General features: G+C 53.8%; 1 protein-coding gene across 2 annotated transcripts; it reads right to left on the bottom strand.

Moving 5' to 3' along the window:
* Window positions 1-771: 771 nt before the first annotated feature.
* Adgrg3 (adhesion G protein-coupled receptor G3) lies at window positions 772-26,206 on the bottom strand. 2 transcript variants are annotated; one of them, XM_078032388.1, is made up of 12 exons: window positions 25,967-26,206; window positions 22,248-22,401; window positions 13,804-13,942; window positions 12,017-12,163; window positions 11,227-11,361; window positions 10,708-10,747; window positions 10,481-10,581; window positions 10,253-10,365; window positions 8,187-8,467; window positions 7,948-8,041; window positions 6,405-6,594; window positions 772-4,702 (listed from the first exon to the last, which is right to left on the bottom strand). In XM_078032388.1, exons 1-12 carry the CDS (start codon window positions 26,016-26,018, stop codon window positions 4,304-4,306), a joined length of 1,845 nt encoding a protein of 614 aa, XP_077888514.1. In that variant the 5' UTR covers window positions 26,019-26,206; the 3' UTR covers window positions 772-4,303. The 2 variants fall into 2 exon arrangements, with proteins under 2 accessions (XP_077888514.1, XP_021576450.3); XM_021720775.3 differs by having other exon boundaries at window positions 4,462-4,702; window positions 6,320-6,594.
* Window positions 26,207-27,018: the final 812 nt, after the last annotated feature.

Genomic DNA, 27,018 nt, shown 5'->3' with positions numbered 1-27,018 from the left:
ATCTATCCACTCTCACCCCCATCCTATACTAGCAACATCTTTTTGGTCCTGGGGATTGAACCCAGGGGTGCTCTACCACTGAGCTACGTCCCCAGCCCTTTTTATTTCATTTTGAGACAGAATCTCACTAAGTCACTGAGGCTGGCCTTGAACTCGAAGTCCTCCTGCCTCAGCCTCCTGAGTCACTGGGATCACAGTTGTGGCTACTGTGTGCGCCTCTCTATAGGCAATCATTCTGATATTGCTCTTTTTCCAAAATGAGCATTGTTTTGCCTGGTAGGATTTTTAATGTCTGTAAATGATATTGTGTTTTTACATCTTTCTGTTTCTTATATTTTTGCTAAGAGCTGTGGGTTTAAGAACCCATCCATACTATTGTTTGAATCCACACTAATTACTCCTTAATCCTTCCAGGGATGGTGGCCCAGGGTAGGGCCCCCAGCTCACTCCACTTTTCTTTGTCCTGATTGAGAAACAGAGAGCCCTGTTTTCCCTGGGCTTGGGCCGCAGCCGGGGCCTTGCACTTTCCCAGACACCCGTATGGAGCTGTTTGGGTGGTTGCCTGAAGCAGTGAATGATCAAACATGTCGCCAATCTCGCAGGCACCAGCCCCAGGCCTGAGCCAGCTTCCTTCAACCCTCCGGGGAAACTCCAAGCCCCACCCCAGGTGCAGACACGCCTGGGTAGAAGGCCTGCTTCCGTGGCCCCCCAGGACACAGGCGCCCCTGTCTGTGAGGTGTCGCTGTGATGAAGTACCTGGGGCTGGCAATTTTATAAAGAAAAGGGGTTTATTTCTCTCACAGCTCTGGAGGTTCAAGGGCTCACGTGTCGTGAACAGCTGTCACAAAGGCAGAATCCCAAGATGGCCAAGGGCATCGCACTTCAAAATCTGGGAGGGCAAGCCACCAGAATGCCATCCTGGGGACCTCACCTGGTGATCCTATGGAATCCTAATCACTTTCACAGTCCCTGCCTCTAGACACCATGGTCAATTAAATTCCCACCCTCTGAATTCCCCACAGTGGGGACCCTTGGAGGACCCTCTGTCCTTTCTCAAATCATAGCAGTCCCCTGGTAAATGTCACCCTGACCTGAGTGCTTCTGTCTTTGGAAAGGCACCAGCCCTACCTCCGGACTGTCCCTTAGTGGAATTCTGTTGTCTGTGCTTTGGGGACAACTCCAGCCATGGGCTGGGCCACATGGACGATGCTGCACACATCGTGGGTGGTGTCCCTTCTCCCCCTTGAGAACCTTTCTCTGGGATAAGTCCCGGGAGCAGGACCCTCCAGCCACGGTGGCTTCTCTGTCGGCGGCCACGCTCCCCGGACCCTCCTGCCTCTGTGGTGCCTGGGGATCCTGGTCCCCCACCTCGCCAGCTGGCCTTGTCTAGGTTTCTGGTGTTTGCCAGTTAAACAGGGACACGAGCTCCCACTGTCACTGTAACATGCGGCCGAGGGGTGGTGATCTGAAGCGAGCCTTCTGTCCTAACTCATCAGGGTTCAGTTTTGAAAACCTCAGCCCGTTTTTCTCTATTAGGGAAGTGTTGGTGGTTTGGTTTGCAAGACTCCCAGTTGTCAGTCCTTGGTTTCACATGTTTCGAATACCATCCCCCATTCTGTCACCTGATAACATTGGCCCGGGTATCCTTCATTCAACAGAAAAACCTCAATTTTTCTTTTTCTTTTCTTTTCTTTTCTTTTTTTTTTTTTTCTGGTACTGAGGATAGAACCCAGGGCCATTTAAACACTGAGCCACATCCCCAGCCCTTTTTATTTTTTATTTAGAGACAGGGTCTCACACTGAGTTGCTTAGAGCCTTGCTACTTTGCTGAGGCTGGCTTTGAATTCTCGATCCTCCTTCCTCAGCCTCCCTGGCCACTGGGATTACAGGTGTGTGCCCCTGTACCCGGGAGAAAACCTCAATTTTAAAGCAATGAAATGTATCCGTTTGGGGTCTGATGCTTGGCGAATTTTTCTCTGGGAAGTCGTTCCTTGCCCCTCCCTAGGTCACAAAAATATTTTCCTACACTGACGTTCACGTTTCACCCTCCCCTAGACTTTACTCCACCTGGAGTCCACCTGCACGGAAGGGGTCAGCAGGGATCTTGTCTTGATTTTTTTTTTTTTATTGATCCACCGACTCCTGTTGACCGTGCCATCTTGGCTGTGTGTGAAGTCCTCCGGGGGGTGCCACTGAGCACTCTGTGTTTTTCCGCTTGTCTTCCCTCCTGTCCCCACAGGTCTCCAGGTTGGCCTTGTCACTTTGGCCTCCGAACACCGTCACGTCTGGAGGTCAAGTCTTCCTCCCGTGCCCTCTTTCAGTCAGGCAGACTCAGCGATTTGAAGTTTTTCATAGATCATCATAAAAATTTCTAGAATGAATTTTCGGAGACTCTATAAAGAATAAGATCAAATGGAATCGCCTCTGGACTTGCATTGAATCAACAGCTTCTCGTCTTCAGTCGTCGCTCTGACGGCACAGAGTAAATAAATCGCCTTCTTGTTTTCTGCAGGTTTGTTGTACGATAATGAAAAAATAGATCGGGAACGAAGAAACTCGGGCAGAATGCAGAACTAGGCGACAAGCCAGGGCGGAGGGACCCTCCCTGCGGCCCACCATGACCACGGGCAGCAGGTGCTCAGACCCACGTTCCTGCTGGGCCACAGGGACCGGCGCTGGCAGTCCTTGCGGTCACCGTCTCAGGTCATGGTCCCCTGCGCCCCCTGCGTTGCGGGCCAGGAGGAGGGGGCCTGTACCAGGAAGCCCGCTCTGGTTTGGTTGGTCCCCTCCCAGCAGCTCGCCTGAGGTTTCGGCTGCTCAAGGTTCCCCTTGAAGCTCAGGGTGGGGCCAGGTGACAGTTCTGGAACCCAGGGAACGTCCATCCTGGGGAAGGGTCAGCAACCAGAGAGGCCAGCCCTGGCTTGGGCCTCGCCTGTGGAGGGGCTTAGCTGGGCGGGTCACAGGTCTTCCCTGGGCCTCTGACGGATCTTTCTTTAAGTCAAAGGAGGGACTCGGGAGGGGGGAGCCGGTTGCTGCTGGGAACTTTACTTTGCCCCCCAGCATTCAGGAGCCCCATTTTATGCTGGGGAGACTCAGGCTCAGAGAGGCCAGGTGACATGCCGGGGTCACACAGCAGAGGCAGAATTTAAGCCCTGGACGGAAATACTCAGAGCGGCTGTTTCCCAGGACACTCAGGTTACGAGACCTTCACCACCAGACACAGACATCCCCGAAGATAAGCCCCAACGTGTCCTCCAAAACACACTGTGGTCCAGCTGACCCCGTGTCCACGCCCCAGGACTTCCTTCCCAGGAGCAGGGTGGCTGGCGTCAAGTGACCCGCCTTCCTGTCTCTGGCGGTCTGTCTGTCTGCTGGGTTGGACAAGAAGCCAGGAGGCCCCTCGGGTGGACCCCGGCTGCTGGTGGGGGAGGGGGTCAGAGCCCGCAGCTCGGGGGGGCTGCGGTGAGCATCTGGTCATGACAGTGACAATGACTCCCCACCTGCAGGAGCCCAGCTGGAGGCTGGGCAGGGCCAGAGGGGAGAGTCAGGGTGAGCCTGGTCTCTCCTGGCTGCCGTCTCTCCAGGGCCACCTCTGCCTCTGTTCTCTGTGTGCATCAGCCCGTCCCTCGAGTCCCTCCGCCTCGGTTACTCTGCCACCTGGGCTTCCTACGAGGCCAGCCCAAGGCTAGGAAATGGAGAACCAGCTACGGGAAGTGACTGGCCCAACCCAGGTCTGGCCTGAAGCGCCCCCGGCTCAGAGCCCTGCAAATACACCCATTTGTTCAGCCCACAAAGATTTATTGAGATCTTACTGGTGCCGATATTTGGCTCAACACGGGCCCCGCCCTGTGCTCAGCTGGGCTGATGGAGGAGCCAGGCTGTCCTGGTCCTGCCCTTGGGAGCTCAGACTCTCAGAAATGCCCACCTCTGCCCCGCCATCCCTCTGCCCTCTCCTGAGTCCCACACACTGAATGAATAGCTGTGGGGAGCCGGGACCCGTGACCCCCGCCCCACAGTGACAGCAGATCTGAGGCCACCCACCAGGCAGTCACCGAGGGGGAGGGACGGCCTGGAGGGCTGGCCGTCCCCTGCATGGAGGATGGGCCCAGGACAGGCGGCTGGAGGACTGACCCGCCCCTAAAACAGACCTCCAGTCCACGACTCCCCCAGTGGCCAGGGGACAATGACCTCCCGAATGCCCCTCACCAGGACCAAAGCAGAGTGGGGGGGGCAGTCACACAGGGAGGAGCAGGGAGGCCGGGCTCATTCCACATGCTGCCCTGCCACAGCCCACTCTCTGGGGTCAGGACCCAGCGACAGCAGAGGTGGACAGAGGCCGGGCGGCCGGTGAAGGTGTGCTCTTTGCTCTTGGGGGCGGGGGTGGTCTCGGGACGGGAGGGCCTAAATCCCCTGCACATCTGCATCTGGGGACTCTCGGATCTGTGGGCATATCTGGATGGGACCTTTGAGGCCACAGGATCCAACCCGTTTCCTCTTCAGCCGCGCCGTAAAGAGGAAGCATCCGCAGCAGCTGCCGAGGGCACACAGCAGACGGGAGGTGAGTCTGGGTGCAGGGCCGCGGCCGCCTACTCATGGGACACAGAGGGGGCCTGGTCCAGCCGGGCGGTGCCCCCCGAGGAAGAAGGCGTGGAGATCTGGCCCGGGAGGTAGAGGATGGCAAACCAGCAGAAGATGAAGACACCTGTTACAGGGAGAGAGACTTGGTGAGCCTGGGCTGCAGGGGACAGGCCAGCCTGGGCTGGTGGCTGCCCAGGGCAGAAGGGCTCCCTTTTTAAACCTTCAAGGACTCATGAAAATATCAGGCAAAAATGAAACCTATTCCTGAAAAAGAAGCAAACAGAAATCTTGGAAATGAAAAAACAAGGATCTTGAAATGAACAAAACAAAACAGGCAAACAAAGAAAAAAAAAAAAAACCCAGCACAGAAAAGAAAGAGCAAAATAAAAAGAATTGTCAGACACACAAACCCACTGCAGTGGGATCTCCTACCATCCTTCTCTAAAGGATTACTACAGGATGCGCTTCAGCAAGAAGAAGGAAGATGTGGGTATGGAAAATTGAATGAGAAACAAAGACTTTGGGTTTTAAAGGAATTTGTAACAAAAATACTGCACAGTAATTATAAAATTTAGAGGACTCAATGGCAATTAAAATGCCTGAAGTGTTTGGGAGGAAGAGAGAAATCCCAAATAACTCATACTCAATTGAAATTGAACTCAGTAGAGTGAGGCATGCAGGCTTAATTTCTGCAAGAATAATGGCACAATTTATAATTTCAAGATGTATCTCTCCCTAACTCTTAACCTCTAGAATTTTCCAGAGATGGACTCAATGATTCTTCAACTGGGTCTATCCTCAGATGGCTCTCAAGTCATCATTGCTATTGCTGTTGATACAGTTCCCACATATTGAAGATCTGTTGTCTCACAGACAAGATCAGAGTTATTCAACATGAAATCTGTCGAGAAAGTGCCGAGACTCTCCTGACTTTAGAGATGAACGAGGATCAGAGGCATTGAATGACCTGCCCAGAGGTGAGTGAAACTGGGATTGAATCCAGGTGGGGCCATGCCACATGGTCTCCTGGGGGTACCGGGAGCCAGCCCTGGTCTCACAGGTTTGCACCCATGGCATCTGGGACGACTGGGTTCCTAGTGACGCCCCTGGAAAGGGTGAAGCATGGTGCCCTTTGAGCTGTGTGCACGAATAACTGGAAACTGAGGAGCGAAGAGATCAGGTGTGGGAAAGAAAGTGTAATCCATCGCCTGGGCTTCTCCTCCTTGGCAGGGGTCTCAGAGGGAGGACCCCGCCAGGGCCATTAGTTCACATAGCAATCGCTTTCTTCCCATCTGACAGCTCCTCCTTACAGACACGTGACCTGCCCTGTCATGTAGACCCCAAATCACATGACCTTGCCCTCCTTTCACAGTTGATTGGACCTGAGATGGTCACCTGTCTCCGAAGGTCACACAGGGTCGAGGTGGGCCATGTGGGACAGCCATTTGGGGCCATGGGTAGTGACAGGCAAGCAGAGAGAGGAGAATGAAGGAGTTTCCACAAATGCTAAGTGACCGACAACACCAGGCTCCGGAGAAAAGATGGGGACAGCCTCTGCTTTGATTGGGGTGGCTTTCCTGATCCTGGTGGCAGGTCCCATGAAGTCAGCCACCCTTGAAGCTCTGATTGTAAGAGAGCCCTGGATATTTAAAGCCAGAGAGCAATCCTGTTTCACAGACCATCCTGTCCCCGACTCCCAGCACCTCCGGGTGCAGACAGGACAGCGGCCCAGGAGTCTCACCTTGCAGGGAGTTGAAGAGGGCGAAGATATAGATGGTGGACAGACCCAGGGGCGTGAGGACAGCCAGCCCCCAGGTCACACCCACCAGGCTTGAGAGGCCCAGGACGGTGAGGACGGCCTTCCACCTCTGCCCCTGCTCCTTGCCCGCTGTGACACTGCTCAGGGTGAAGAGCTTCCAGGCCACCAGGGCCAGCACCACGGCACCAAAGAGGAAGGTGATGAGGAAGTAACCGTGGACGGTGGCGTAGAGGGCAGGCTCTTTCTGGAACCAGCACCTGGAGGAAGTGGATGGCCACTGGGACTGGGGGAGGTGGGCCTGGCCAGCCAGCCCCAGGACTCCTGCCCCTGCTGACCTTCTGTGACCTGGAAGACACCTCCCCCCACCTCCACCTTCCACACCCCGCTCTTCGGCGGGGTACGGGGCCTCCACGGGCTCCCCCTTGCATCTCTTTATTTTATTTATTTATTGTTTGGGTACCGGGGATTAAACCCAGGGGTGCTTCACCACTGAGCCACATCCCCGGCCCTTTCTAATTTTTTTTTTTTTTTATTTGAGACAGGGTCTCCTTAAGTTGCTTAGGGCCTCACTACGTTGCTGTGGCTGGCCTTGACCTTGTAATCTTCCTGCCTCAGCCTCCTGGGTCGCTGGGATTACAGGCCACAGGGCCCAGCTCAGCTTGGTGTTTCTTTAGATCATGGTACAAAAGGGCCAGACCAACTCCAAAGGCCTGTTCCACTTGCTCCACGTCATGTTGTAAAGAGTATGAATTTGTAGCCAGTTGGGCATAAACACCCAGAATTTTGCTTCTCCTATAAAACCACTCATAGGCTGCCCTGTGGACGTCCTCCCTGGAGGATAATGATTGGCAGACCCTTAGATGGACAGGGGACTCCCCCTCCACTGCAGAGCCCCGTGGCCACCATGTGCACTTATATGACTTATTTGGCTTCTGAGGACCCTGCATTTGGAGCCCTGTGGACAGGTCCAAGGCTGCCCCAACCCCTCTCAGCACAGAGCAAGAAGCCAGGGCTTCTCTGGAGATCACTGGGTAGAAGTCCAGAGGCTCAGCCAGTTCCACTGCTCCCTGCACCATAGGGCTAAAGGCCTGAAGGGTATGTCCATCAGCTGCCCCAGGGTACAGAAGAAGAGACTGGGGGTCCCAGTGAGGACAGGTTTTCCCAGGGTCACACTCACAGCAGTCGGGGGCAGAGGCTGACTGGACCCAGGGATGCTGGGAAAGGTTGGGCAGGTCATGCCCTGCATGAGGGCACCTGGATGAGGGTCAGGCAGGGGCTGAAATCCAGCAGGCCCTGCACTCACCAGGCTGAGATCCAGGCTTGGGAAGGGTGTCACCATGGTGGCTGGTGGTGGCCCTGGGCAGAAGAGGACATCCTGCCTCCTGGCCCAGGTCTCCCTCTCCCTTCCTGAGGAAGCCCCCTCTCCCATTTCACTTCCTTTCTGCAGATTTCAGTTTCCCCTGTGCCACGAGCCAGCTGGACCTGAGGATCCTTCTAGGCTTGACGTTCTCCGTCTGATTTCCTAGGATCCCCCCCCCCACCTCCCCAGAGCATGAATATGGTGACGCTAGAGGCTCCTTATCACCCGTCTCCCGACAGCCACCACTCACAGCTCCAGAGAGGTGCGGTTCTCCTGGTCGCGGATGGTGTAAAGGCCATAGCTGTTGGCACTTCCGGTGCCAATGACCATGAGGGCGGGCAGGCCTGGGCACAAGAGCAGGAGGTGTGGCACTTCCGGGCTCCCTTGGCATGTCCTCCTCCAAATCCCCTCCAGTCCTGGGGGAGCGGGAACACCCTTCCCTCTCCCCAAGGCTGCCCCCCTCTCTGTCCCCCTCCACGCAGCACCTACCCCAGCCCACCAGGCTCAGCTTCAGGTAGTAATGGCCGAAGTAGGTGTTGAAGACCTTGATGACGAGGAGGTAGAGGTGGAAGGCTTCCAGGCCCATCCAGGTGAAGGTGCAGAGCAGGAAGTAGTGGAAGATGGCTCCCCGGATCCAGCATGCAGCACGGGACCCCGCCGAGCCGCTGCCCACGCTGACCAGGAAGGCCAGATTCAGGAGGAACAAGCTACTGCTCAGGGCCACGTGGATCTTGGGGGCATCGTCGGACTTGAATCTCTGCAGGGAGAACCTGGGGCCAGAAGGACCAGTGAGAGGCCCTGGGGGCTGCCGCTCCCTGGGGCCACCCAGGCCTGTCCACCCCACCATCTGGGTTCCTCCCCGACAGCCCGGGGCTCTGAGCCTCGTGGTCAGCTCCCGTGTCCATCTCTGCCAGCAGCCAGAGGTGAGTACCCTCAGGTTCAAGTTCAGGAGCCCTGCTGTGGCCCAAGGAGTCTGCCAGCCTCATCCCTGGACTCTGGGCTTCAACCAGCTGCATAACTTGCCGTCCCCTGAGCGCAGTTTGCTTTCCTGCGCCTCCCAGACTCGGCCATGCCCAGGTCTGTTCTCAAAGCCCTTCCTGCTCCTCAGCTCCACCCAGGGGGTTCCCCGACTCCTGTTCTCCTCCCAAGCTCCCCGGGGACATTTCCTTCTGGGGAGCTGTCTCCACACTCTCCTGACCTGAGCCCAGGCTGATGGGACGTTTCCAGCCACACAGCGAAACGTTCTCCTCTCCCCTCCCTGCACCATAGACGTAGTCCTGGCTCAGGGCCAAAAGGGGCCCAGGGTTCTTTGTCGGGTGAGTAGCATGTGGGTGAACAGGGGTAGTAGGAAGACAGGCTCATAGAGGGACAGGGACTTTCACAGAGTCACGGAGCCTGGCCTCAGCCTCCCTGCTCGGTGCTTCTTTGCAGGGCTCGCCTTCCCCCCACTATGGAGACCTCCCTCTGAATTCCTGGCAAATCAGATCCAAAAGGACTCTTGCCACTGGGAGCCGTGGCCCACACCTGTAATCCCAGGGGCTCCGAAGGCTGAGGCAGGAGGATCGCAAGTTCAGAACCAGCCTCAGCAAAAGCGAGGCCCTAAGCAACTCCGTGAGACCCCTGTCTCTAAATAAAATACAAAGCAGGGCTGGGGGTGTGGCTCAGCGGTTGAGTGCCCCTGAGTTTAATCCCCAGTACCCACCCCCCCCAAAAAAGGACTCTTGCCTGAGGGATGGGAGCCCGGGGCTGCCTGGAGGGGGCATGAGGGGGCATGTCCCTCAGAACACCCTTCCCTTCTGCACACTCATCCATGGCGTGTGAGGGAGCTGGCGGCTGGTCCTGTCCGCTCCAACTCAGGAGCAGGTGTGTAGCCCGGCCTGGCCAGCGAGCGCCCTCCAGCCCCTGACCACAGTGGACCAGTGAGACGGCTCTGGTGTAGGCACAGGGTCGACGGCGGGAGCGGCCAGTTCCAAGGGCAGGTGACCTCGGCAGGGCCTGGAGTCACACAGGCCCCGGGCTTGGTTACTGCTCTCCTGACCCCGTCCTAGCAGCTGAATAAAGTTTGAACAGGGAGCCACGGTGTTTCATTTGGGAACAGGTCCTGCCGCTCCTGCCCGCGTACCCGTGTGTGTTGTTTAAGATGATTAAAGTGGGAGGAGATCTGCGACCCACCGTCACCTTCCTGGCTCGGACACTCTCTAGTTTCATAAGATGTCACCATCGGGGGGAACGCTGTGGGGAGGAACTATGGACTCTGTGCTATTTTTGCAATTTCCAGTTAGTCTATAATTGTTTCAAAATAAAATATGTTTTTACAAAAGACCAAGACCTGGGGACCTCTTTTGAGCCTCTGGATCTAACCCTGCCTGAAGCCCACACATGTGAACCACGTCTGCCTTCTCATGGTTTGTTAAGCCAATCTGAGCTGCTGCCACTTGCACACTTCAACCTCCACCCTGCTTCGTGGGCAAGGAGACTGAGGAGCGGTGAGGGCTCTACCCTGCTGCCCCCCTGGAGGGCGGGAGGGAGGTGTGGGGTGGGCTGGGGCCACCCACCTCAGGGTAAGATAGAGGACAACGGTGAAGGCCAGGAAGATCATGGAGACTCCACAGCCGGCCTGGGAGATGTGAGTGAGGACCTGCACAGTGGCCCGGTCCAAGACGGGCCTCTGCGGATGACAAGGACGACATAAGAGCAGGTCCACGCTCCCCCAAAGCCCCGGCCCTGTCAGGAAGCCCCTCCCTGGGGCAGGACCGCGGGGGTCACAGTGGAGTGGGCTTTACCAACAGCAAGGCGAAGAAGGTCAGGTGGTCACAGTGGCAGACAGTCCTCTCAGCTCCGAGCTCGGTGGAGCAGCCCCTGGAGTCCCAGTCCCCAGCAGGCCCTGGAGGGGAGGAGAGGGGACCCAGAGGAAGGGAAGGGAGGCCCCTGAGGGTGGGACTTGCCTCCCCCCCCCGTGGGAGCCCACAGTCTCCCTCTGTCACCCCAGAGAGGGTCCTCCAGGCCTTACCTTTGTTCACATCCCAGAACACGCAGGTGAGGGTCGCGTTCTGAAGCCAGAGGGTGGAAGTCAGGAGAGAGGAAAGAGGCTAGGGGGGGTGGGCTGGGTGGAGTGGCGGGGAGATGACACCGTCCCCAGGCCTAACCTGGGGTGCATTAAGGGAAAAGTCACCCTGTGGGTTGCATAGGAAAGTGGCCTGCACCTTGGTGTGCCTGGACCGATAAGTGAGGGACACAAAGATGGCCTGGGGCGGTGGGCAGAGGGTCTGTGCGTCTGCACCTGCGCCTTTAGGGAGCGCGGTGTGGGCGGGTGTGGGAAGCCATGGGCATGCAGGCGGCTGGCCTGGTCCTCACGTGCCCTGCTGTGAGCACGGAAGTGCCAGGTGTCTCTGGCACAATTGTGTGTATGTCCCTAATGGCTTCTCTCGGGCAGATGGTCCCACGTGTGTCTGCACAGAGCCCCGGTGCCTGTGTGTGCCCACCCGCCCTACTGCCTGATAGTGACGCCAGGCCCCAGGTAGGGACTCACCGGGGGCTGACGCTGGTGGGAGAAGGTGATCTCCAGAGGCTCTGGCAGCCTGGTGACAGGGGTGCGACCCACGCTCAAGCCCACCATGTGGTTGTTCAACACACTGCTGCCATCTTCCAGGCGAAGCTGGGGGCCCTGGAGGGGGAGGGGGAGGCCAGGCTGCAGCAGGGATCGCCCCACCCCCCCTGGAGATCTGGGAACCTCCAGGACCTGGGGCCCTTGCCTGGGGGCAAAGTCTGAGGCCCGGTGCCCCAGACCAGCTGATCGCAAAGCCCTGTACCCGAGCGAGAGCCCTCTGCTGTGGGCCCGAGCTCCTCTGTCCTGTTACCCCGGGGGTCACAGGGCTAAGATCAGCCGAGAAACCAGGGCAGTGGGTGTCTTCAGGTGGCTGAGCACCCACACCCAGGAGACCCCACGTCTGTACACAAGTGGCCACGCGCCTCCGGGCACACACACTGGGTTCCCACTTGCAAGAGTGTGAGCTCCTCTGTTCATTGACTATGGTCACATGTGAGTGGTACAATTGTGTGTGTACAGAAATAGAAAAGGACTCGCGTGTTTGTGCAAGGGCACGTGAGCACGCTGGTCTCGTATTCAAGTCAAGGGTTGCTGATTATGGGGCGGTGGAGGCTGCAGTCCGTGCCCCCTAGAAATGGCTCTGGATGACCTGGCTACTCTGGAGACACTCTCAGGGCTGGGCACCTCCCTCCCCCCAACCCCAAGGTCTCCAGCCAGGCCCAGGCTGGTGCATGGGACCACGGAGAACCCAGCATTGAACCTGAATCCTCACCTTGAAGAGGTCCCCAGCACCGATGTCCAGAACAGATATGGCCAACCGGACTGCTGACCTGCTGCCCGGCAGGGAGGCGAAAAAGCTCCTGGGAAGTCGGACTCTGTCAGGGGGCTTGTCCTCGCCCATCATCACCTGCCTCGGAATCTGCAATCACAGGCCAGCACTCCAGCCCCCATGCAGGTCCGCCATTGCCCCAGCTGGAAGGGAGACTGAGGCGCGCTGGGCAGAGGGGCAGCACTTACAGACCACCACCCCCGAGGGGCAGGACACTGGGCTTAGGCCGGGCTCTGCTCCTCACAGGCCATGGGCCCCGAACAGTCAATGACACCTGTACAGCCCCAGGGTCCCCACTATAGGAAAAAACCACCTGCCACATGGCCACCTGCCAGGCTGAAGGTAGCTCCTGAGAGAAGACCCCTGGGCGGCCTCAGTTTGCAAGGAGGGGGAAGGCCAGCAGTTGAGAGCCGTGGGCTGGGACCTAACAGCCCCGTGCTCCCACATGGCTCCATGGTGACCGTGTCTGGCTTCAGACTCAGGAATAAGTGGAAAGAATCAGGCCACCAGGAAGGAAGGTCAGCAAGGGACACGAGGGCAGAGGGGCAGGACACACACATTCACTGAATGAAATCCTTCCAGCCCAACAGCAGGTTGTTTAAAAACGAAGGATGCTCAGAACATGAGAATAAACCCCATGGGTGATCGCAAAGCCCACTCTGTTCATTCCCTGATCTCCCTGACCCCCCGGGGGGCCTGCAGCCCGCTCCCCGCTGGTCCCTGCCTCAGCAGCATCCCAGGCGCATTGGAATAGAGGAGCTAAGAGCTGGAACGAAAGTCCCCGTTTTCTCGTTCTCAGTCCAGACATAATTGAAAGGACCATGCCAGGCAGAGGTGAGTGACATAATCAAGGGTGGAGAAAGACCCTCTTCCCCTTTCTCCAAAAGAACCAAAATTCCCTCAGGGATAACCAGCCTGCCCAGCTGCCTGGTTCTTCACCATCAAATCCATCCCCTGGGCAGGCTGCTGGCCTGGGAGCCCCAACTTTACCAGGGTGGGCTTGCTCCTCCAATGGCACAGAGAGTGGCAGCTCTTCATCATTTTACCGATAGGGAAACTGAGGCTCAGTAAAGTCATCTCCTCATGATCTTAATGGCAGAGCTGGGATGTTCTTCAAAATTTTTTATTTGTTAATGGCCCTTTATTTTATTTATTTATTTTCATGTGGTGCTGAGAATCGAACCCAGCACCCCACACATGCTAGGCAAGCGCTCCACCACTAAGCCCCAGCCCCAGCTCCCAGAGCTGGAATTTGAGACATGCCCCTGCCCATGTAGCCCTTCTGCTGCCAAGTGTGTCCTCCCTGGTTTTAAATGTGTTCCCTGGGCAGCAGAGCTCACGGGGATTTTAGACTTGGAGGAGCTTGAGAATTCATCCTACTGATGAGGATTCTGGGGCCCAGAGAGGGAGAGGGACTTCTGGGGACATCCAGGGAAGAAGTGGGAAGGCCAGTACCAGACACTGTTCTCTGGACTCTCCATTCAGTGATCTCCCAGAGGTCTCCTCCCACCGCCCTAGACTGTCTAGTACTAGGTCCACTCGTCCAGGTAACGCACTGGTTAACTCACTAGCCCCCGTTCACGAGGCAGGAAAGTTCTACTGAATGGAACCCGGGAGGGTGAGGCTCTCACGGGCACATGGCACTGGACATGGCTCTCTCAGAATCTTTAACTGTGTGCCCAAGGACAACAGGGCCAAGGCCAGCCAAGGGGCTCGGGAGAGCTCGTCACCTGAGCGGGTTTCAGAGAGAAAAGCAGATCTTCCGAGGTGTCGGTGCTGAAGTTCTGGACCAAAGCCTTCACAAAGGGCATATCCACCTTGTCCTCCAAATTCTTCTCCACCAGGTAGAACTCGTAGTGTAGCCAGTATCTGCAAAGGGCCAGGGTTGGGGGAAGTAGGAGCCTGCAGGCTGAGTCACCCACTCATCGGACCCAGAACACCAAAGACGCTGGGGTCACTGCGGGGGACGACGGGTGGCTTGGGAATAACCAGGTCAGTCCTGGGGGATTCCAGCTAGGGGTCCCTCTTTTTTTTTTTTAATCTTTTCTGTGATAAAATACAAATAACAGAATTTGCCATCTTAAAGTGCACGATTCAGTAGAAATAAGGACATTCAAAACGTGTGGGACTGTCCCCACTATCTAGTTCCGGAACATTTTATTATCTCAAAAGGAAGTCCCATATCCATTAAGCAGTCACTCTCCCCCCTCAGCCCCTGGCAACTGTTAAATTTGCCTTCCTGCCTCTAGAGGTCTGCCAATTCTGAATTGTTCAGGCAAACAGAACCATACAGGAGGTGGTCTTTGGCATCTGGCTTCTTCGTGTGGTGTTGTCAAGGTTAATGCATGTAGAATCATCATCATTATCTTATTCCCTTTTATGAATCAATATCCTTTCGTTGTATGGATGTACCATATTTTGGTTACCCATTGATGGACCTTTGGATCTTTCCCACTTTTTGGCCAGTGGGCAAAATTACGAAAATACACGTGCAAACTTTTGCCTAAAGATTTGTTTTCAATCTTTACACGGGAATAGAATTGCTAGGGGACGTGGTAATTCTACATCTAACCTCTCGAGAAGCTGCCAAACCATTTTCCACAACAGTTGCGCCATTTTGTAGTTGCCTAACAACATACGAGGGCCCCAGTTTCCCCACATCCTTGCCAACGCTTAAAATCTTTCATTTTTGTTTCATTTTATTTTTAATTTTTGCCATTCTCATGGGCTAAATAAAAGGCTCATGGTGTCTCATAGTTTTGATTTTCACTTCTCTAATGACCAGTATATGTTGAGCATCTTTTCACGGGTGCTTATTGACCTTCTAGTTATTTGGAGAAATCTCCCCCAGGCACATCAGCACACTGCTTGAGTACTAACTCAACAGAGAGAAATTTGGTTTTTGAGAACTGAGCTGCATGGGAACCGCCTGGGAACAGAGCTGGTGTTGGAACCATTAAAACAGCAATTAACTGGCATTTGTTTTGCCAGGGCCACCCAGTGGCGCTCTCCGTGGTGCTGAAATCTCACCGTGCACCAGGATCCTTTTCCTAGGCAGGGAGTCCCCAGAGCTCCTGCCAGCCTGTTCTAGAAATTCTGAGCAGGGGAAGGCTGAGGTAGTAATGGGACATAACGGGGAGGAGTGGAGATATGACCAGATGAAAGTTCTGGAAAGGAGTAACCATGGAGGAAAAAAGGGAGCCTTTTATTTTGCCATCATTCTTGAACAGTCGCTGTTATGAAGAGCAAAACAAACAAACAAACAAACAAAAAACCCAGAGACTACAGAAAATATACTGTGCAACAGAAATGGCAAACCATGCAAATATATGCACAGATGCTTTGGTGGAAAAGGCATGAGAAAAGCAGCCAGCCAGATAGATGGTCCAAACCCATTGATTGAGCTACACCAATTGATCCTAGCTTTCACTTACCTTTAAAATATCTAGACAAAGAAGTATCGTGACTTTTATGGCAATCAAATAAAATAACAAATTGTAGAAGTATCGTAATTTTGTTGCCAAATAAAACACTGAATCATATACATATATATTCAATTCACAATATATATTCACATGTATTCAATTATATATACATATACATATACATGTATGAATATATGTGTTTATATTTATACATAAATATATATATATATACACACACACACACATACACACCACACACACATATATTAAATTCATGCACTTTCATAATTCCTTTGCTTTGCAAAACAACCCGATTCACTCCTGAGGACAATTTTCTGATCTGACTCTCAGGTGTAGGAATTCTTATAATTTTATGTGGCCTCAGCATATCTTTTTTTTTTTTTAAACCAGGGGCACCTAACCACTGAGCCACATCCCCAGCCCTTTTTAGTTTTGAGACAGGGTCTGGCTAAGTTGCTTAGAGCCTGGCTAATATGCTGAGGCTGGCTTTGGACTTGAGATCCTCCTGCCTCAGCCCCCGAGCCGTGATATTACAGGTGTGTCCCCTGTGCCCAGCCTAAACATACATTTTGAATATCCACTGGACTTTCTCTTAGCAGAAGCAGGCCTCGCCCTTGACACAGTTTCCTGCTCTCCAGCTCCTCCAGTTCATCCATGTGCTCAATCCAGTTATCCACCTTGTACAACTGTCTCTTAGTGACCACTTCCCTCTGGGACAGCCAGAAACATCACACTTGACTGGCGCCAGTGACCCACATCCCCCAAATGAACCATGCGGACGTGCACAATGACCACATCCCAGTCCTGCATGACCTACTAGAATTCACGCCTATTTCCTTTAACCCCGCCAATAACTCCCCTGCAGAAATGCTTGAATAAGCCTTGGACCCCAAGGAAATCTTTGACACATAGATCTCTCTCTCTCTGTCTCTCTCTCCCTGGCTGCACTTCCTGAAGAGTGTGTGTGTGTGTGTGTGTGTGTGTGTGTGTGTGTGTGCACGGTCTCCAGATGTGCCACAAACTCTCCAGGATCCATAAGTATAAAATATTTATTTCTATTCTCATGTCCCTCCTAATTATTGAAGAGTGCTCTCCATTTTAAAGATCCTAAATCACAACATCAGCCCATTTTAAAATATTATTTTAGTTGTGAAATGGGATACATATTTAAAAGTTTAAAGCATAGAGGGCTGGGGATGTGGCTCAAGCGGTAGCGCGCTCGCCTGGCATGCGTGTGGCCCGGGTTCGATCCTCAGCACCACATACCAACAAAGATGTTGTGTCCGCCGAAAACTGAAAAATAAATTAAAAAAAAGTTTAAAGCATAGATGTATGATTAAATATTGTTATTGTTATAATTATTTTCATGCCGGGGATTGAATCCAGGGGTGCTTACCCATTGAGCCACATCCCCAGCCCTTTTTATGTTTTATCTAGAGACAAGGTCTCTCTGAGTTGCTTAAGGCCTCGCTAAGTAGCTGAGGCTGGCTTTGAACTCGTGATCCTCCTGCCTCAGCTTTATAAGCCTCTGGGATCACTGGCATGCACCACCATACCCAACCGGTTTAAATTATTAATTATAACATTGGCACTCACTGAAGTATCACCTTCTTTGATATGAATACAGCTACTTGGATTTCCCCTGGTTTACTTCAGATGTATTTTTTTCACATTGCGCCCTTTTTTCAAAATAAGTGCTACGAGATTCAAAAACGTATCTTTTACTTTGAAGGGCTCTCCTCACATTCTCCAGGCCTCCAAATGTCCAGAAAATTCTCTGAGGCATAGGCCCCGCACTCTTGTGGGGTTTCTCTCCTATCCTGGATGTCTTCCTGAGGCACATTAAGGATTGTCACGGCGGTTCTTATGCATAATGTCCCCACGGACATCTGAATTCCAGTCTCTGGGGACATATGTTTTCCTTCCTTTTAGGCAGATACCTAGGAATGAAGTCAGGGTCCCATCGACTCAGTGAATGTGAACAGGTCCCCTCAAGGTAAAAGACGAGTCTTTGGCCTTCACTCTGCTTATGTTGGTAAGACAGGCCCAATGTGGGGAAGAACCCAACACGCAAACGCGCCTCATCGGATCTACTCAGCACACCAGGGGGAGCTCGGAGAGGAGCCTGCAGAACGTCAAGATGAAGAAGGTCTCTGTGAACTCTTGACAGAGAGCAGGAGAACTGGGAGAGTCCAGGTAATCACTGTGGCGTATACAGTTGGCGCTGCAAGATTACAGTAAACTGTTTACTGAAGATTGGAATGGAGAAAAAGCATTAGGCATGTGTTTGCTGTATGCCCATTGCCAGGGCTGGGTTCGTGTGCTGGAGCTGGCACACTCACGGGCAGCTGCAGGTGGCTGACCCCCTGAGGAAGTTCATCCTTGCCCCTTGGTCCTTCTTGAAGGCCACCTGACCCATGGGGAGTTGAGCAGGGCGATGTCACATCCCTGCTTCTGTCAGGTCTTGGATGGTGGCAGTAACCCCTCCAGTTCTTCCAGGGATGTGGTTTACTAACTCAATTGGAAGATGTACCAGAACCTTCTATTTAGCCTCCCATGAAATGCCTCTCCAAAGCAATTCAATGGACAAAGGACAGACCACCCTTTGTCTTCCATCCAGTTCTTTGATGAAAGAACTGGCTATCCAAATGCAAAAATGGTAATTACGGTAATAATGATCACATCATAAAGTTAGGCATTTGTCTTGAATTGTGCACAAAAATTAATTATAAATGGATAACCCAATTGTAAGAGCTAAAACCAGACCCTTGTAGAGGAAAACTCAGGAGAAAAATCTGTGTAACCTTGGGCTAGGTGAATATTTCTTTGATATGATATCAAGCACGCATATGCAAATTTAAATTGGGTTTCATCAAAAAAAACGCTTTTGATCTGCAACAGACGGCATTAAGAAAACGAAGAAGACCCACACTGGTAGAAAAATATTTGCGAATCACACATCTGATAAAGGACTTATTAATAATAATGAGATTGTTAATAGTAAGAAGGCGAATCAATAAAAAGGGGGAAAAATTAAATACTCCTTTCACCAGAGAGAATCTACAAAGGACTAATAAGCTCATGAAGAGCAGCTCAGCTTCATTCCTCATTTATGAATGCAAATTAAAACCGCAGCACAACCTCACAGCACGTGCACTGGAATGGCTACCCCTGAAGACACTCGGGGGAATTCAGGTGTGTACTGAAACCAGAGCCTTCTTATGTTCTTGAAGCGAATGCAAAGGAGGCAGCCACTTTGAGAAACAGCTTGGCAGTCTTTCAGGACGCAAAACATGCTTAACCGCATAGCCCAGCAATTCCCTTCCTTAGTGTCTACCCCACCCCGCAAGGGAAAACATATCCACAAAGACTTGAGTTCCAACCTTCATGGCAACGTTATTCAAAATAACCCAGAACTGAACTCGAGCCATGTGCCCATCAATTGGTGAATGAATACACTCAATGTCATAGACCTATATGATATGTATATTAGCATATGCTAGAAATATGATTGGAACTCGATGCATGCCAAGAGAAAGTAGCTAAACCCAAAAGACCACCTGTTGTATGGATCTCTTGAGATAAAATGCCCAAAAAAGGCAAATATCAGACAGGAAATAGATCACTGGTTGACCGTGGCTGGGAACGGGGGCTGGACTTTATGGCAAAGAGATACAAGGGTACCTGGGTGGACAGGGGGGAGGTGTTCTAAGCAGCTGTGGTGACGAGTCCACACTCTGTGCAAATGCACTAACAATCATTGACCTGTGTAGATGGTGTGGGATATATATCCCAATTAATCTATCAAAATTAACAGAAGCAAATGATACACAAGTATATTTACTCGGCAGGGGCTAGGATTTAGAAGATGGATGATACCAAGCATCGCAAAGATGTGCGTAGCTGGTGCGCTCACACGTGACTGGAAGGAGTGAAGGTGATACACCCACCACAGAAACTACGGCAGTGCTTACTAAGACAAGCCACATGCCCATCTGTGACGGAGCACCCGCTTCTTAGGTATTGGCCCAAGAGAAAGAACACGTTCCAAAAAATGTTCACTCCCAGCGGCTTGAGAGGCTGAGGCACCAGGATCGCAAGTTCAAAGCCAGCCTCAGCAAGGCTCTAAGCATCTTAGCAAGACCCTGTCTCAAAATGAAATATAAAAAAGGGGCTTGGGATGTGGCTCGGTGGCTCAGTGCCCCTGGGTTAAATCCTCGGTATTCAAACAAAAACAACACGGAAAACGACCCAGGCTCCCACAGAGCCTTAAATACACGGATAATATGTCCTTGAGACAATTTTCATAGCTCTGAACTGCACCGTCTGAGTGCTGCCGGCAAAACCAAAACCCTCTGTGAAGCCGAGCAGAGCTTCCGCAGTCTGTTATTTTCCTGTAGGGGACTGTAGACATAAATGGGAAAGATATTCCATACAGCTCTTAGAAGGATAGGAGGGCCTCTTCCTGGGCTAGGGATGGGTGAGAACTCCGTAAACAAGACAGCTAAAACTTGACAACCCGCCCTATAACAAAATGAAGAACTTCTGGGCTTAGTCAAGACAGCACCGAGAGAAAAAGGTAACCCCCAAGGAGACAGACTATGATTCCCGTGCGTGTATGTGTAAAGACAAGTATCAAGAACATGTGAAGAATCCCCCCAAATCAAAAAGAATAGTTCAAACAACTTCACAGAACAATGAGCAAGAGGCTTAAAAGGGGCGCTCTGCCAAGAGGATATCAAGATGCCAAGCGAGCACGTGACAGGTGGGGACCTCGAACGTCATCAAGGAGCTGTCGATTATTATGAGCTGCACTCTGAACCTGCCACATGGCTCAAGTGAAAAGGCAGACCATACCAAGTGTCGACAAGGCTGCAACGCATCTGGAACTCTCCTAAGCTGCTGGTAGGAGTGAAATTTGGCTCAACCCTTTTGGAAAACTGCTTTGCAGTTTCTACTAAATTTAGTAGGTGGGTCCTACGTCTATCCTCTGACCCACTCTGCCTAGGAAAATACCTTCCAGAAACACAGGCATTCGACAACATACGCCACCAGGAATGCTCATAGCCACGCTCTTCGTATAGGCCATCCACAAGGAAGACTGGATAAATGAGTCGGGAGTCGGGTGTGACATAAGAAGCTAAAAAGAATTATACCACTTAAAATGATCGCTGCCCCCGGATGGTGAGATCAAGGGAATTTTTTTTCATGTTCCTTTCTGCACCTATTTTCCAAATATTTTGTGATGAAGACATATTTTATGATGAGGAAGACCATTGACATAAATAACACTAACACCCGTTGAGTTCCTACTCTTCCCTCGTCGTTCTTACCCGCATTATCTGATCCTCTGAGCTCCATGATAACCCCTGAAGAAGGCAGGAGAGCACCAGCAGCAAACGCTTTGGACCAGCAATAGAAGGACAGGGCTGACGGGGGACACGGGGACAGCTGACATGTTTGGGTTATACATTCAGGCTCACAGTCGTTCTAGGATGAGGTGCTATTTTGGTCCCATTTTACAGCTGGGGAAACTGAGAGCTAACCCGTCCAAAGGCCAGTGCCACTTTTGAGCTCTGGTGGTCTCAGTCCGGCCTGGGTCACACGAGGCCCCTCCCTCACGTCCTTCCGAAGCTACAGAAGCAGCTGCGGGTGGAGATGGGACCGTTTTTCAGGCCACCAAAGGAATGCAGTTCCATCAGGCTGCTGTCCCAACAGTGAGCCTGAGAGCACCAAGTTTTCATTCATTCCTTCAAGGAGTAATTGTCGAGCCCCGGCTGGACGCAGGGCCCTTCCGGGGGTATTTGGAGGGACGACGGGTGGAGAGAGGCAGGGTACCTGGGGAGAGGGCTCTTGAAGGTGCGCTCTGAGGCCCCCCCCCCCCCCCCCCCCCCCCCCGCTCCCCCAGCTCACTCCCGCTCCTTTCTGCTGATCTCACCCGGGGCCACCTGTCCGGCACAGCTTGCCTGGTGGCTTAGGTCTTGGTTCAGCCTTTGCTGGTGTCCACCCTGATGCGGGGCTGGGTGGACCCCAGGGCCTCGCACCCGCTAGGCAAGGGCTCTACCACCGAGCCGCCCCCCAGCCCTAGTCACGGTTTCCAAAGTGCAAAGTCGTCTACACTCTTTGGGGGCTTGACAGTTGGCACCTGCCTGCTTCCCCAGGTCGGACCGGCTTACACAGCCCCTTCCTCCTTGGTCCTTGCTTTTATTTCCCATCCTGTTCCCCTGCCTGTCCCTCTTGTCATCGTCGCCTCCATCCCTAGAACTTTGTGCTTGGCAGCTCAAAATCCTGTAGTCTTTCCCCATAATCTGAAAGTCTGATCGCCCGCCATTGATGGGTCTAATCACAAAACTCCTACGAACTCTTCAAAACCCTGCCTCGCTTGCCCTTTCTACAAAGGCCTGGCAGACTTTCCCCCTTTGGACTACCTGGCACCTGTCCACCCTTGGGTCACACACTGGAGTCACCATCAGTGGGGTTCACGTTCATGTCCGTCCCTCTACGACTGCCAAGGATAGAGACCCATTCCTTTCTGCATCCCTTAGGTCAGGAGGACCCATGACCTAGCAGAGGCAGAGAGGAATCGTCAGGGGTGGGGGCTGCGTCCCGGGGAATGCGGGTGTTACGTAACCAGGTGGAGGCGGAGGTGGAGCCGCACCTTTGGAGACAGACGTCCCAGGTCCTATCCTTCCCCTCCCCCACAGAACAGCCCCGCCCCCAGGCCTCACCTCTCCAGCTTCCCGGGATTGCAGGAGACATTCCCCAGCTGCAGGCACCTGGCAAAGCACTCCCCGGTGCGGTTCAAGTAGAAGCGGTCGTACTGGTCCTGGATGTCCAGCCCCTGGCAGAAGTCGCGTGGCTCTTCAGGGACAGCCCCCTCGCCTAAGGGAGGGATGCAGAGAGTGAATGGCTGCGTGGGCGGGGCATCGGAGTCTGTGATGGCGACTGGAGCCCAGCCTCCTCCTGCACAGCGATGGTGCATCTGGCTGGACTCCGCCCACCCTGACCCTCCCTTTCCAAGGTGAAAGGAGGCACCCCTGCCACCTCACAGGATTGGTCAGGGTAGATGTGGGAAAAAAAGATAGACAGATCACTTACACGAATTTACACTAATAGGACACTTGGTGATATATCTTGAAGAGCTTTTCATCTCAGTCTTTATATAGTTGCATACTATTCCATCCTATGGATAGCAAGACAATTTTTCACCTAGTCCCCCATGGATGGTATTTAGGTTTTTGGTTTGGGGTTTTTCTTTCCTTTTCTGTTTTTACAAGTTGGAACAATGTTGCCATGACAATTCTGGAGTGTGCACCTTTGTCAGCTTGTGCTGAGAATTCATAAAAAAAAAAACATTCCTATCATAGGAAGTGCTGGATCAAAATGTATGTGCTTTTAAGCATTGCTAAATATGTGGGGGCTGGGTGTGTAACTCGGTGGTAGAAAGAACCCCAGCATGGCAACAACAAAACCAAACCAAAAACAAGCCAGATGTAGAATACATGCTTAGCAGGTGCAAGCGCCTGGGTTCAATCTCCAATGAATAAATAAGCAAACATTGTTAAGTACTATTGAATTTTTCTTCAAAATAAGCTGCACCTATAAGTACTCCCACCAAAAGTGGGCAAAAGTGGCTATCTGGTCACTTGTTCATAAAACCAACGTTTACCCAGCTTCAAATTCTTGCCCATCCAAAAGGTGAACTTGAGAGTCCCATTCTAGTTTTAGGAAGGAGTCGCAGCCACTGTCTATGTATCTGCTGGCCACGCAAATATTTGCTGGTATCTTTCCACGGACGGCTTTGCCATTGGCGTCACACACTGGGGCAGGAAGGGGGTCTGGGCTCTGGGCACCTTCATCTTTCAGACCAGCCCACCCAGAGCAGTTTCCAGAGCCAGGTCTGGCGAGGTGGGCAGGGATCATTTTAAACACCCTTCTCTGGTATTACAATTAAAAAACTAAAAAATCACATGCAGTAGTACTTTCAACTTAAACTGGTTGGGTTTATTTATTTATTTATTTATTATTATTAATTATTATTTTAGTAGTAGATGGACAGAATACCTTTATTGTATGTATTTGCTTTTATGTGGTGATGAGGACTGTGCTAGGCAAGCGCTCTGCCACTGAGCCACAACCCCGGCCCCTGGTTTTTTATTTTTAAGACAAAAAGTATATGGGGAACGATATTGGCCACCTTGTATGGACACATGTGGCCGTGCATGTATGAATATGTAGCAACGTATCCCACCACTGGGTATCATTATTATGCGTCATAAAAAATATGGGGGAAGAGAAGTCCGTGGTAACTGTCATGGCAGAAAGGAGTAACCACGGGTTAAAAAGTGACATCTTACAGTTGGTCGTATAACCATCAGATCTATGTGACGGTGTTGTCTTCATTACTTATAAAGGAGCTGCCCACTTGTGTGAGCCTGTGAGGATTTTTAGGACGCCTTGTTGGACGGGAAAGGCAGGTGCTCCAGAGCCGCCCAGGGTGGGATCCTTTCCTGCCCTGGAGTAAAGGGTGGGTGGGGAGGAGGGGGAGAAGGGGAGAGAGGGGGAGTGGACGCTGACTTGGGAGGGAGCCGCCCTTCCTGGCTGTCCCAGCTCTGCCCAGCCCTGCCGTCTGCCCCAGGCGCACAAATGTGCAGGAGCAGAGAGGCCCAGGGCGTGGGGGGACACGGCTGCCTTCGGGGACTGTGCATTTCAGGAGGTCCCCACGGAAGCTCTTGGTGAGAACCCAGCTCAAAGAACCTTGTTAAACAGCTTTTTGTGATTCTTGTTTTACCATGTCAGAAGCACTGAGCCCAGACAAGCAGATCCCCCAAAGGGCCTCAGTGTGGAGAGACGCCACCCACCCCTCTAGACGCCCCACCTGGTCCACCCACACTGCCCCAGGCTGCTCTGTGTGGCCCAGGGAGGGGGCAGAGGTGAGAGGGGAGGCCAGGGCGGCCTCCAGGCCTCCTCCCATGCCTCCAGCCCCTCCCTCCCACTCACCAGCCTCACTTTTCCTTGGGGACACCTTCCTCCCTTAGCCTTCAGACTCGGGTACTGAGACCTGTCCTCAGAAGAGCCACTACGGGTGTTTGTCCCCCTCCTCCTCCCCCACCTTGGAAATGGGCCCTTTAGGATCCCTCCATTACCCCAGAGCAGGCATCTGACCCCTGCTCAGCCTCCACCCTCAGCCTCCACATGCGGGTCCCCAGCACACACCCAGGGTGAAGCACCCTGTCCGTCTGCTGGACCATGAGCCCCGAGGGAGTAGGGACCAAGTGGCACAAACACGGGATCTACGCAGGGCACCGTTGGTGCTTCTCGGATGAATGGATGAGTAAATGACGGAGTGAATGAATGAGTGAGTTGCAAATGGAGACTGCCCCATCAACATCCCCAAAGGACAGAGTCTCACCTCTAGACTTGAACCTGCCGAGCTCCTTATGTCATTCAGATGGCTGCCCTTTCCCCCAAGCCCAGAGACCCTGCCACCATCAGAGGAGCCTTGAAGGCCCAACAGCAAAGTCTGGCTTTGGCGAAGACCCAGGTCCTAGGACACTCGTGAGGCCCGGTGACAGCCATCCCCCACTAAGTTAGCCTAACTGCCCGCACTGGGCCAGGCCCTCCCCGGCCACCAGAGGGGCAGCGCCACTGGGCACTGTTTTGAGGCAGAGACAGAAATTTGCACGTTGCTGGGTCTCCCAACATTTGAAGAGAAGAGGGGGCTTTGTAGCCCAGAGAGGTTGGTCAGAGCCTGGGCCCCTGCTTGCTCCCGCTGCAGTGAGTGGTCAGCGCGTCTGGCTCCCGGATCCCGGGCTCTGAGGTCGGGGCACCTCCGGCCCCCTCTGCCTGAACCACACCAGCAGCCAAGGGGGGCACACAGAGCAGGCCGGGGCGGGGGGCTGGAGGAGGGCTTCCTGGGAGAGAGGACAGCAAGAGGCCCCTGGAGACCTCCCCAGCCCACGTCTGTGTGTAGGGGCAGGAGGCGGGGGCAGGAGGCGTCTGGGTCCAGCTCAGGTCGCTGAGGACCTTGGGGCACTTGGGACGCAGGGAAAGTGAGCCCATGAGGAGTGGGTGGACAGCTGCATTCAGAGTGTCCCCCAACCCCCTGCCCAGAGTCCAGAGACCAGCTGAACAGCTTGTCCCAGAGCAGGCCTGGAGGGAGCCCAGCTGGGATGGGGCCATTCTCCATCTTCCCCACCTGCAGGGCTCTGTGGAGAACAAAGGGGGGCCTGCGACCACAGGATGACCACAGGACCACCGGACCCACCCAGAGGGACAAGCCTGGAGGAGGCCCGAGGCTGTGAGGTGGGCTCCGCAGGGGCATGCTCCGACCCCCCCCCTTCCCTTCCTGCCTGCCAGCCCCCGGCTCTCCCCCTCCCTGCCCTGGGCCTCTCGCAACACAGGGTCTCCCAGGCTTGGCAGGAGGGGCTGAGGCGCCAACACTCACCTGAGGCCAGGAGCAGGAGGAGCAGGGTCCCCACGCCCCAAGGTGTCGCCATCGATGGCTGGCAGAGCCCTGCAGCTGTCTGGTCCTTTGGTCCCCAGCTCTGTCCCTCTGGTCTGCCTCCCCACTGCCCACCCCACGGTCGCTTCCGGTGACGGCCTCTTTCTCACCCTTCCTGCTCAGTGGCGCCATCGCCATCAGTTGTGAAACGTGACTATGGGGAACTAGGCAGTGCTCCCAGTGTCACAGGCCCTGAGACCCCCTGCAGAGGGACCCAGACTGAGCGCCGCCCAGGGGCTGCTCCCACGGCCTGCCGGTGGGGCTAGGGTCGGTGGCAACAGGGGACTCTGTACCAGAGCAGACGCTGGGGATGGTGAGCGCAGGCCCCGGGCCAGGGCTCCACTCAGACACCTCCTCTTGCAAATGGGGACCTCATCTCCTCCGCAAAGCGCTGGTGGCAGTAGGTGGCCTCCTAGGTGGGGTCGGGATATGCTGAGACAAGCCAGGCACCTGGCCTGGCTCTAGGGATGAGGTCCAGATGCTGGGCTGCCCCCCCCCACAGCTGCTGGGGGCCTGGGAGGAGAGAGGAGAGGCCCCGCAGACCTGCTCAGGATAACAGGAAGGACAGGGAGGCAGGGCGGCGTGGGGCAAGAGCACGGGCCCTGGCAGAGTGGTCAGGCCTGGGCTGACGTCTGTCCTAGCCACTTCCTGGCCAGGTGACCCTGCCTGGACTATCTGCCACTCACAGGCTTGGGAGGAACTCATGACTGAGGCAATGGGGACTTGCTGGTGGGGGAGGGGCATTATCATCACTGTCACTCGATGGTAATCAGTTCTGTGAATTAATCGTCATCCTCCCTAGACTGGTTGCTGCTGGCCCAAGCGGGAAGTGGGGGCAGCAAACACACGCCACCCCGGCTCCAACTCTGTGGCCTGGAGGAAGCCACAGGTGAGGCCAGGCCTTTGGAGTGTTCCCACGGCCACTCGGAATTCAAAAGGCAAAGGGCCCCCGTGTGTTGTCACCAGCAACCCCCAGGCCCCTGGGGCGGAGGCTA

The sequence above is a fragment of the Ictidomys tridecemlineatus genome, chromosome 15 (genome assembly GCF_052094955.1).
Source record: "Ictidomys tridecemlineatus isolate mIctTri1 chromosome 15, mIctTri1.hap1, whole genome shotgun sequence".
In the NCBI taxonomy this organism is placed as follows: Eukaryota; Metazoa; Chordata; class Mammalia; order Rodentia; family Sciuridae; genus Ictidomys; species Ictidomys tridecemlineatus.
This window is presented reverse-complemented; position numbering and strand designations above follow the sequence as displayed.